At 45.4% G+C, this 12,046-nt stretch overlaps 1 protein-coding gene across 1 annotated transcript; it reads left to right on the top strand.

Moving 5' to 3' along the window:
• Positions 1-1,191: 1,191 nt before the first annotated feature.
• LOC104501273 lies at positions 1,192-11,027 on the top strand (the record flags this gene model as incomplete). The annotated part of the gene is made up of 8 exons (XM_010145060.1): positions 1,192-1,225; positions 1,412-1,555; positions 2,334-2,851; positions 5,043-5,175; positions 6,321-6,518; positions 8,515-8,647; positions 9,906-10,043; positions 10,954-11,027. Coding segments are annotated over 8 exons (1,372 nt in total), but the record flags the coding sequence as incomplete, so codon positions are not given.
• Between the last annotated feature and the right edge of the window lie 1,019 nt (positions 11,028-12,046).

Below are 12,046 nucleotides of genomic sequence, written 5' to 3'. Positions count from 1 at the left end.
TTGAGAGGAAAGATGCCGCAGGCTGCAGCCAGAGTGGCTGCTGACCCTCACGAAGAGCAGATTGCTCCTCGTTGTGTGCTGTGGTGCCCTCTCAGGAATGACACCCCCTCAGACCTGCTAATGGAACACACTGTTGCTTCATAACCCTCTTCTGTCACAGCAATCCATGGTAAAAATGTCTGGTCTTCAGTCTCATTGCTAACCTGGGTCACTGTGACAGAACCAGAACTAGACTGCACATAAAGTTACAGATTTGAGAGCACTGACCTTAGAAACGGAGCTAGAAAAAAGTAAATGCCGGTAGTAATCTCTTCGCTCGTGGCTGTGTTTTTACATCAGCCCAGGCCACTTGATAGGAAGCGCCGGGGCCAGCGGTGATCTGTGCTGTACCCGTTCTTAGGATACAGACGACTGTAGAATCTGCTTGGGATTTGTAATGCCTGGTTCTTGCCAGGTTACATCCCTTTGTCACGTCACAGGGTGAACAGGGGAGCCCTGCAGCCTTCCTCTCATCCCTGTTCACCAGTGGCTGCTGCGCTCCCTGGGCAGAGGGGAGCTCTCTTTTTTGCTTGAGGAGGAATGCGATGCGAGCCTAACACCACGGAAGGGAAATATTTCAGCCATTTTCCTAGGACGTATTTAGAAGCACTCAAGTTTGCAAGGAATAATTAACTATTCATTTGAGAGGTGGGAAAATGAGCACTGCTCTTCAGTCTTCTGTCTGAGTGCTTGCGCGAAGGGGGAGAAAACAAGATTCCAGTCTTAGCTTCACTGAATACTTAATTTAATGTATTTAAATGTTAATTGGAGTCCTGGTGAGTGCCCTGAGCATTAAGCTACAGACGTATTGCTCATTTTTGTATTTTCCGTAGCCCAATTAATATTTAATTACTTAATGCAAATTAGAGCCACCCTCCAGGAACAATGGAGATTCACCTTCCTTGTGGTATTCTCCAACTTGCCGATAATTTGTGTGAGGTGAAGTGCTTGCAGGTTCAAGGCTTCCTGGGGAGAATGGCATGGATTTGAAACGAGGTCCCCCACATTCAGGATGAGTGCTCTGATTTTGGAGTTGGTAGCTGGGGGAAAGACGCCTTGTGTCAGGTATTGCCTGGGTGGGTAGATGATTCTTTCTGGATCAGGCCTGGTGGGGGAAAGATGGGCAGATGCCAGGGTTTAAACACGAGTTAGGGCGGAGGTTGCTCATCGCTGTCGAGACTTGGCTGTGTACTGGGGCCCTCATGTGTTGCTGGCATAGGTGGTAGCTGAGTCCGGAGAAACGAAAATGTGGACTTCAGCTCCTGAAATCCCTTTGTGACTGTAGTCATAAACAAAACATACTGTCAAGTTTGCTTTTAACTGAAAATCTCTCACTGTTTTGTTTGGCTTTTCTTTTTGTCGATGCTACTAGAAAGCCCTCTGTGAATACTCAAACTGCTTACTCCTCTTACCTCCCAGTAACATTGCAATGAGACGGGATGTCCAAGAGGGCCAGGCTCGGTGTTTGTCTCGCCTAGGAAGGCACGAGGAGGCTCTGGATATTGCAGAAAAAATGGTACATAATGCAATCTTCCTTTTAGGCTTTGAGTGTGAAAATATTGCCGGTAGTTCTTTTATATGTAGCATTTTCTGGAAAAATAATATTCATATGTGTAATCCTTCAGCATGTTCAGTGCTCAGAGTATTTGGACAACAGAGGATAACCGTCACTGCCGATATAATCACTCTTTAGAAATCAGAACGCCCTGTACCACAATGAGCTCCCTGTGCAGGGAGGCTGGTAGTCCTGGAAGGGACTAAATATCATGCTCTGCCAGGCAGAATTAATGTAATGTAATAGGAATTACAAGAAAGGGGGTAAATGGGTGCTTAAATCTTTCCACTATAAAAATGGTGGTTCAAAACTCCCTTTTATTTCCATATACTCTCTGCCAAACTGCCACCAAGAAGAGTACCTAACTACAGACCGAGTTTTCCCCATAAAGGAAAAAGACCGGAGGCTCCGAAGTCTCCTAGAATTTTATTGCTGCAGTTTATTATATATAAAATGTGTTTATACTACAAAGAAGGGCAGCTGAATAAAACTCTGAAGGCACATAAACAAATGACAGCATTCGGGGCCTTCGTGCCTTTCAGGCTGAGAGAAGGCAGCCAGAGGGAATGCTGTCAGCTTGATCATGCGTGATCTGTATCAGGTTGTATCATTTGAAATCAAGAGCGCAGTTTTGTGCAATTGAAAAGTTACCTTTAGTGATAATTGTGTGTCATTTTTCAGGCTGTGAAGGACGATTCTGTTCTACTGCTGGTTTTAATCTATTGTATTTTGTTTCTAGAGAAACGGCGCTACTAACACGGATCACTTAACAACGGTTCTCAACCTGCAGCTTGCCATTTACCAGGGTCTGGAAAATGTAGAGAAAAAGATCATGTGTCTGCAGCAACTGATCTGCTTACATCCTTTCAACCCTTGGTACTGGAAGTTACTTGCGGAAGCTTATATGAGCCTTTTACAGAGTTTGTCTTCATTAGCCATTCCAGAAACAAAAGTAAATCAGTCTGAAGAGTGTAGTGCAAGTGATAATAGTTTCAAAATATCAACTGGAGAAGAGATTAATTTGCAGCGTCATAGATCAGATGGCCAGAAGGAAGGCCCTTGGTCCAGCCGTGCTACAGAAGCAGAGAGGCAGAATGCAGTGACTCGTAGCAGCAGCCAACCTGCAAAAGAATTGCTCTGCACTTCAGAAGAACTGGGAAGGACAGATGGCAGGAAACACACAGCCTCCGAGTCTGGGAAGCAGAACATGTCCAAGAAAGTCAAGATAAAGGCATGTGCCTCATTTATTAGAGCAAGGTAACTAAAAATATTCTTAGAATAATGTTAACTTCTCCCAGGGGAGAACAATTTAAAGCATGTTTTTCCTAACCCTAATGTTTTCAGTTTACATTTTCAATTTAAATGTGTGTTGCGGTGTTGGCAGCGCCAGCATAGAAGCACCCTGCTATTGCTTCCGCTCTAAAAAGCAAAACCCACTAGCATGGTCGCTGTTAACAGCCTAAATCTGAGTGGAAAGAGTAAACCACTGTCATGCGCTGTGGAGAAGTAAAATGTTTTTTAATGACCTTAGTTTGTGAAGCTTTCCAAGTAATCTTGCACAAAGGGCTTGTTCTTCATAAATGCTGCTGTTAGGTTGGTGTTAAAGATGCAGCAGCAGAAGCGGCCCAAAGGGAAGGCCGGCCAGTCTTTCGTCTGCGAGTGCCACCTGTCTTATTTGCCTGAAGCCTCATGCTTGAGTGAAAATGTATTTTATAATAATAACAGCCCAATCTGCCTAGTGGATGAGGTTGAAAAATGAAGTCTGTGACAGCTGATTGACAGGGCTGCATTAAAATGCTCTTCCCTTTTCTTCCCTCTCTTTTTAATACTCTTGCGCACAACAAAAATCCCCAAAACATCATCTTCCAAAGAAATAATTAGGAACTGGTTTTGTTAAATAGTCTTGGAGTTTTCCCCCCCTCTTGCCTCTTAATAATGTATTACAGTCACCAGCTGTATTTAAAGCCATTTTATGAACCTCCACAAATGTTTACAGAGAACACTGTGTAAGTGCCCTGCTAGGGCAAGATCTAAGAAATGTAAAAAAAGAGATAGTAGCTTTTAACTGCACTGTGACTGAGAGACAGGGACTTTAATTTCTGCTTGGGGGAAGTTAATAGATTTAGTCCTGACGTTGAATAGTAAAGCTGCATTTGTATGAAAATAATCTGCCTTGCGTGTTTCGGTGGAAATGGTTCAGCACCCGGACAGTTAGAAACTGCGGGATTTCCTCGCTTGGCTGTACAGTTTCACGAAGTGTTGTGGTTTGTATTTGCAGATACACTTGTCCAGGAGTGAGCTGGACCCTGCCCCCTGCCCAGGGCTATGCGTTGTATAGGTTGTCTAATGTTTTCAGGTCTGTTGGATTGTGAGATGTGGATGCTGCATAAGCCTGTGTGCCCGTTACATTGCCCCTGGAAAAGGGATGGTAGTATTGCTTTTTGTAGGAAATGCAGTTCTGTTTTTTGCAGTTCTGTTTTGCTAACAAGGAAAAAAGATGGAGAAATGGGTTTGTTTCATTTTCATTGAGATTTCATTCTTTCTTACATTACGTTGAAGCAAGTTTTGAAACAAAACCACTTTACAAATTAAAAATATTTTCCATTTTTATTTTGAATTTTCCAGTCAAAACTTTATTGAATTTACAAATGGTTTATGGCTCAGAACTTGTTAATTTTGATGTTTAAAATGCTGAAATGAAAATTTTCATCTGAGATCTTAAACCTTCTCCTTATAAAATTGCACACCTTTATTATAACACGTGTATCATTTAACTGTTTCCCTACCGACATGTTTTACCGTCCTTTGGTGTGAGGAGGACTCTGGAAACTGCTGCTGCATTCTGTGGTTGAGCAGTTGGTGATGGATCTGTCCGTGACATGAAGCCATGTGGTGAACGCAGTGTCTTAACCGTCACCGGATCACGGTGGTGACTTCCGGGGCACTGCCTTCAACATAAAACTGTGGTGAAAGATGTTAGAAAATACTCCAGGGCTGGCCTATGTGGGGAGGATGTTTGGTATTTGTCTAACATCCCCGGATTTCTAGCTGCCCAGGTTACGAGCATAGATGGTCACTGCACTAGGCAAGACTCCGCTGCTGTCTTGTTGGGCCTTAGTAGGATTGTGGGACCCCTGATGCGCTGCAGTTAGCACGAGCAGATCCACACTCCTCTTTTCAGTTGTGTGACGAATACACAAGGAGAAAAACGCTTGCACAGAGCAACCAGAGGTGCTTGGCATGTTGTCTCCTCAGTACTTCTGTCATGGCACGGGTATACCACACCCAGGGTACATTGGTACGGATGTATTAATTTCTTTGCAGTTTTTACAGTGTCAGCAAAAGTCAGGGAGAACTGTTTTAAAGTAGTACAGTTTGGCTGGGTTTAGGTTTGCTGACTTACCGTTTTGCCAGCCGTGCCTCCTTTTAACTTCCTTTTTTATTTCAGGCTTTTACTTCAGCTCACCCAGTTGCAACAGTCATCCTTCGTGCTAGAGAATAACATAAAAGGTCAAAAAGAAATCGATGACAAAGTGGCACAACTGGGTTTCAGTGAAAACTCCTTGCTGTTGATGACCAAGGTGAGGAGATGTTCCCCTGTGTGCAAGTTCTCAGCTAGACGTAGGCTGGTTGAGGTACCTGAGCCAGTTCAGGCAGAGTCCTGTGAGCGTCACGCTCCCCTGAGCTCATTAACTGTGCGAGGAAGCCAGGTAAATTAGCTGGGACGGGTCGCCCTGGTAGTGTGTTAACTGCAGCTGACAGTGATACCGGTGCAGCGCTGGCTTGTGTCATGCAGGTCTATCTGTTCTGCTGAGATTCTCCTTTCGGGAGTGTTCAGGGTTGTAAAGTTTCTCATTGGACTTGTATTTGCAGACGTGTCATCGCGTGCGTTTCCTGGGATGCAGATTTTATCTCAGGAATTTTAGATGCCACAAAGTGAATCACAAGTGAGAAATGGAAGTGGAGATCACTTTGATGGCCACAGCAGTATTAAACACTTCCAGAAAAAGTACTAAACACTTTCAGAAAAAGCCAGAGACATCCTTTTACGTGATTCCTTTGTTCTGTTTGATGTACGGGCTTCTAGCTTTAAAGAAATACAAAGGAGCAGAGTAACACTGCATGACTTTATTCATAGAGATTAAACATTTTTAGAGTTATTTGTAGAGTTTCTGACTTTTATCCTAAGGAACCAAAGGAAGCCAGCTTGAATCTAACGTTGCTGTCAGTGTGGCAGCTTTCATGGTGAAAGCCAAGGCACTGCCGGGCTGGCAGGCGGTCCTGTGGGATTTCATCCTTCAGAGGGCAGTGGCGTGCAGACTAGCTCAGGTTTTGAAAAGGTTGGGAAAAGGAGCCTCCCCTGGCTGTCCCTTGGTCGCCCTCGTTCCCACCAGGGCATCAGAGTGCTGGAGCTGTTGCAGGGTGAGCACTGAATGCAGAGCTGGCGTTGAGACTCCCGCTGCTACTCAGAGAGTAAAAATCCCCCTGTGGAAGCGGGGGGAGAAGCTGGGTGGGGTTGTGCAGCTGTGAAGCTTGGGCTCAGTTCTCCGTGTTTATTGCAGAATGCAACAGGCTGACAACTTGATCGTGACTTGGAAACCGTTCAGGTGGCGTGTGGCTTGTGTCAAGGGCTTTTCTTGTAAAGATCTGTTACTAACATCATATTTGCTGTTTTCTCTGCAAGTTATTTTCTTGTTTCCCATCTTCTTTCTTACTCTGTTTGCAGGTTATGGAGCAGGATCTTATACCAGAGAAACTAAAAGAGGAATTTCAGGGTGAGGTAAAATGTATTGGCCCTTCAGCGCTGTCATCACTGGTAACTGCATCAGCCACAGAATTTGAAATCAAATGGTTCAGTAATCTCCAAGATGATTTACGTGACTTTGACAGACAGCTCTATCCAGATAAATATCTCCCACCTTCAGTAACTTAAAGGTTTTGTTATGGAATGATATATGCAATAAAGTTCATATAATATTTAAAAAGAATTATTATTTTATGTCTTTTAAGTACATATATAAATCTCTGCTTTTAAACTGAACATCTTACAATTTTCTTTGTTCATTGATTTGTTCGTGTTTGAGATGATAAAGAATCCAGTATAAAACTGAGCTTTCAGAGGCTCCTTTCCCTTGTAAACCTCACCGTGTGCTTGAAGCGCCTGTGACTTTTTGAGGCCTGTGATGCTGGTGGGATGGAAGGCTTCCTTTGTGATGTCCAGTTTGAAAGTTTCTTGGTATCAAATTCTATGTTGTTACATTTAGAGCCATGGAATTAGACACTTTCTTAATTCAATTTTCAAATAGTTCTTGATTAATTGACATCATAGAGATTTCCTGTTCAGAGATGGATAGCTAGAAGTCTTAAATATATTTATGCTGAGAAGTTGTCAATAAGAATAATTCCATACGTTTTAGGAAAAAAACCTAAGTGGTAAATATTTAACCTGGAACTGGAAGGAGATTGTCTTCATTCAAAACTAAGTGTTTTTTGCAGGCATAGAACTACCTGTAGTCTCATCTTCAGTGTGCTTAGAGGAGGGAGGAGGAAAACTGTCAGGGTTGTTTACATGTTCTGAAGAGCGTTTAGTCAGATCATATCCTTTGTAAAACCCTGCAAGGAAGAAGATCTGTGCTGTGAAAGCTGGCAGTGTTGTGTGTGCATCATACAGCTCCGTATGTCACGCGTTCAGTTGGTAATGACACCACCTCACTTTACTCACTGCAGCTCAGTGCTACGAGCTTTGGGCTCCTACAGAAAAAGGCAGAGATAATCCTGTAGTTTATTTTGCTTGAAATATTTTACATTTGAGGCAAACAAGGTGCGTTCTTTCTCCATCTTCTCTTAAACTGTGAGACTTAAATTCTTTGTAGCTTTTTGTAAGAGTGTTCTTTAATGGATATACTTTAAACCCAGGAATCTCTTAGACATAATTTGCTGTGACTTTGCTTCTTGTTGCCCTGTGTTTTCTTTCTCAAGTATAAAGAGTGCTGAACCTTTAAATAACTCACTGTTGATTGCTAATTTACCATATGTAAACACACTTTGTATCTGCTACTTTTAGGAGAATTTTAAAGCTTTGAGCTGATGGTTAGGGAATCTGTCACTAACCCGTGGTGTGGTATTGCCCCCTGCTAAGTTGACTGTGAAACCTCTGGAAAAATGGAATATTGCCTTCAGTCATGTCAAATTATCTTTGATAGTTTGGTGACTTAATGCAATTAAACCACATCCTGGGCAGCTTGTTACAAAAGATGATGACTTGGCAGGTATACTCGGGTAGGCACAAATGCACTCATAATGTAGTACAGAATATGTGGTTTAGTGATGTGTGTGCTTTGCTAGGTGGAAACTTCGGTGTGCCTGCATGGAGCACTGTGTTCGGGTGGCCCTGAAGCCCGCCTGAAGGGTGGGCATGCTTCTGAGACTCACTGGGGCCATAAGTTTTCAGCAGAGACTGTCCATAACATGCTGTAAATGAATTACAATGCTGGCATCATCAGTAGAATGTCGTACAGCAAAGACATGGCAAACATAGAAAGTTTAACGCCGAATGTCAGCAAAAACCTGTGACAGGGACTGCTCCCTGTTTCTCCTTAAACTGAAGGTCATGAGTGGCCATGCGAAAAGGCTGTAATTTGGTTTGCCACAGCTCTCAAGTGGGTTCAGTAGTTAAATACCAGAACACAGCGTTTGTGGAACTAGGTCTGTATAGATACCTCATGGGAACTCGCCAAAGGATTTGGCTCCACATTTTAGGAGGTGGAAATAACATTTGAGCTGTTCTAGCAGCAAATCAAATACTCGCCAAGTGTTGTCACTTTGTGACTGAGCTGTCCAGAACGCGCAGCAGCTGGACAAGGTGAGTCGGGAGCTCTGTGGTGTACGTGCGGATTGCTTGACTTGAGGTTGTCTCTTAGGCTGGGAACACAACGGTTAACTCCCCACTGGCTCCGGGAGTGGAAGGCAAGCGGCAGTATTTTCTCAAATGCAAAAATGTTGTTTTTAGCTACTGCAAAGAAAACAACACGAGTGTCGTTCTGAATGTGTGGCGTAGGTACTGTTCCAAATAACCAGCGTTACCGCACTGGGGCGATGAAATGCTCCTTTGTCCCACCTGTGCCTGCTGTCTCTCATCTCGGCTCCTTCAATTCCTCCTGTTTTGGCCCGCTTCTCGCTTTTTTGGGTGCCGGTTTTCTGTTTCTGATCATATCTCGTGAGGGGTTTTGCCTTTCCATCTTGCAGTTGCATGCCTCATCATTGCTTCTATGTTCTGCATAATCCTACATCTGCCTGTAACAGATTTCTCCATGTTTTGGCTCTGCTGCTACTATTGTTGGTATTGGTGCCTGCACCAGTACTCCACGCTGCATTAAATAGCAAATTTTAGTATTGCAAACTGCAAGTGAGCATTTCTGAACAGGTACGGAGGTTTGATTTCATTATTTTAACACTTGCTTGTGTTACAGACACTTTGGGAAGGACTCTCTGACCCTGTTTCTGATGCTTCTGAAATGACTGCTGTGTACAAGCACAATCTAACTGTGTGTCTGGCTGTTGAGTGTTTGAATACTGCTGGCTTTGAGGTGAGGGAACATGTTAGTGCTGTACCTAGTGACACAGTTTTCTCCATCACAGCATCATAGAATGGTTTGGGTTGGAGGGGACCTTAAAGATCATCTAGTTCCAACCCCCCTGCCATGGAGGGGAACACCTTCCACTAGACCAGCTTGCTCAAAGCCCCATCCAGCGTGGCCTTGAACACTTCAGTCATGGGGCATCCACAGCTTCTCTGGGCAGCCTGTTCCAGTGCCTCACCACCCTCATTATAAAAAAAAAAGTCTTCCTTGTGTCCAGTCTAAATCTGTCCTTTCAGTTTAAAACCATCACCACTTGTCCTGTCCCTATTGACCATGACTGGCTGACCACTGCCCACCCAGAAGCCCTATCACCCTCCCTCCTCAGCACAACAGGGAAGGAGAAAATAAGATTAAAAAAAAAAAAAAAGACTTGTGGGCTGAGATAAAGGCAGTTTAGTAAAGAAAAACAAAAGGCTGCGCATGGAAGCAAAGAAATCCCCCAGCCCACTATGCTTTCCATCAGCAGCTGATGTGATTGTAAAAGCAGCTATGTGAATAGTCCTAAAATTACTCATAAGGTGTGACATGGGGTCCTGCTCATGCTGCCAGCCAGAGCCCCCTGTAACAGTTTGGTGACCCAGGTGGGACTCTCCAGGCTCCTGACCTGTTGAGTGTGGTGACAGCATATGACACTGCTGGTGCTGGGTGAGGTCCCCTGATTGTCCTTTCAGGATCTGCATTCCCCGAGAAGGTGCTAAAACCAGGGGCAGCATCAGTCATGGGGCGTTCGGTAGACACCGTCAAATGGGGTGTGCTGCTGGCGGAAATGCTGGGAGACAGGAAGAAAATTGATGGTACTTCAGGACTCGGTAAAGCTTGAGCTGTAGTTCTCTGTCGAGATGAGTGGCCAGCTGGAACTCGGGAGGGGACACCCTCCGAGCACTGGTCCCTGAGAGGTTCATTTGATATGAGTAAGCTGACCTTCCTGCCTCGTTTGTCGCACAGTATAAGGCAAAACCGCCTCTTATGGTAAATCCCTGCCGACTGCTCCCCATCACTTTCTTCTTCAAAAGACAACCTGGAAGTTGTTTCCAGGATCTGTTCCTCCATCATCTCCCCGGGGATGGAGATGCAGCTGGCAGACATGGAAGGAGGCAGCACTGGAGAATGGTGTGCAATGGTCCAGGCAGGAGGAAAGCCTGAGTGCTCCTTATTTTCTAGGAGGAGCAATGGAGTTAGACCAGGGCACTCCCTTTTTTGGAAAAAAAAAAAAAAAAAAAAAAAAAAAAAAAAAAAAAAAAAAAAAAAAGCAACCTGTCAAGAAACCCTCAGTGAAGTGCTCCCAAGGAACACAGTCATCCAGCACAGGGCATGTCCTCGAGCACCAGTTCCTCTGAGTACTGTCTGTGTGAGCAGCAACTGCCCAGGCACACACCTGCACCAGGTGAGCTCCAGAAGTTGTCTTACGGCCAGGCATCAGGCTTCGTGCTCCAGAGTGCTTTAACGGGCAACACCGGCAGGACACGGCAGAAGCACCTCTGAGCAAAAAGACCTGCAGGACCAGTTTGGACTGGGGAAGGGTCAGGGGACCCTCTGGGAAGCCCTGGCCAAACCCAACCTATTCATTCAGCTTACTTGCAATCTGCGAATGCCAGGCCACCGGTGGGTTTGAGGTGCCCCACAAACATCCCTTCCTGGCGCATGAATGACGTCTGGGCCGACAGTCCCTGCAGTGATGCCACTCGTGTTTCACTTCTCTCTGCTCCCTGTTCCCTACAGCAAGGACATGCACAGCAGCCATCGCTGACAGGAGGGTCCCCATCGCTGCCAGCAGCAGTGGTGCTCTGGCGTGACAGTTGTCCTGTGGAAAGGTGCTGGGGCTTTTTCCGGGCTCTGGAGGGAGGGACCCTAATGACCTTCCAGAGTGCCCGGGGGCCTCATCCAGGCTTTGCTGGGCCCATAGGAGGCCTCCTACCTTCTACAAAAATCTAAAAAAAAAAAAAAAAAAACCAAAACACTTCTAAGTACAAATTCACTTCTGTAGATATTCTGGGGGTTAGTATAGACTATGTTTATTTATGCTTTTTAGCCCCCACCAGACACATCAGGATCATCTTCCTCCAAAATAGGCAAGAGACTGAAAATAAAATTAAGAGGATCATTCCAGCTCTCCTTTTCCAGGTTGTCATCTGAATTGTCTTTGGCAAAATCAGAGGGGACAAATCCTCCTGTGCCATCGGCCAGCTCTCCCACAGACCAACCGTCTTCATCCACCTGTCCAAAGACATAAGCAGATTGTCCAGCAGCTGGAGGAAGCTCTAGTTCAGGCTGCTGAACTGGGACCACCACAAGGATCATAGCCGTGTCGAGCTGTGAGTGCCCGAAGCGGACCCAGTCGCTGTCCCAGAGCCTGCAGCATGACGGACAGTTTGTCTGCTACTGGTTCTTCTGTCTCCTTGCGGGGTCCTCCAGTGGAAGAAGGCAGGACCCAGGGCTTTCCTCTGCCCAAGCTGACACTGAGGGGCTCTGAACCCCTGGTTCACTCACCTGGGCTCAAAACAGTTGCCTGGGTTCTCCATGGTCCCTTTTGACTTCTCCCTGAGAACTTTCTGCCATGTCTCTCGCCGCTTCCAGTCTGTGCTGTGCAGCTTCCAGTCTGTGCTGTGCAGCTTCCAGTCAGGCTCGAAGGTGGTTTGGGTGGTGGAATTTCGCTCCTCGGCCACTCGCATCAGTTGCCCCTTTGGGTCAGTGTTCTCAGCTTGAACCTTTCCTCCTCAGCACACCTCTTCTGGAGGTGAGAATTTTCTTCAGCCAGCCTGGTGTATTCATCTGTCCTCTCCAGAAGCTGCGTCTCCGTCTCCTCACACATTTG

This window comes from Buceros rhinoceros, unplaced genomic scaffold, assembly GCF_000710305.1.
Source record: "Buceros rhinoceros silvestris isolate BGI_N320 unplaced genomic scaffold, ASM71030v1 scaffold20151, whole genome shotgun sequence".
Lineage (NCBI taxonomy): Eukaryota > Metazoa > Chordata > Aves > Bucerotiformes > Bucerotidae > Buceros > Buceros rhinoceros.
The sequence above is the reverse complement of the archived record's forward strand: the minus strand, read 5'-3'. Positions and strand labels throughout refer to the sequence as shown.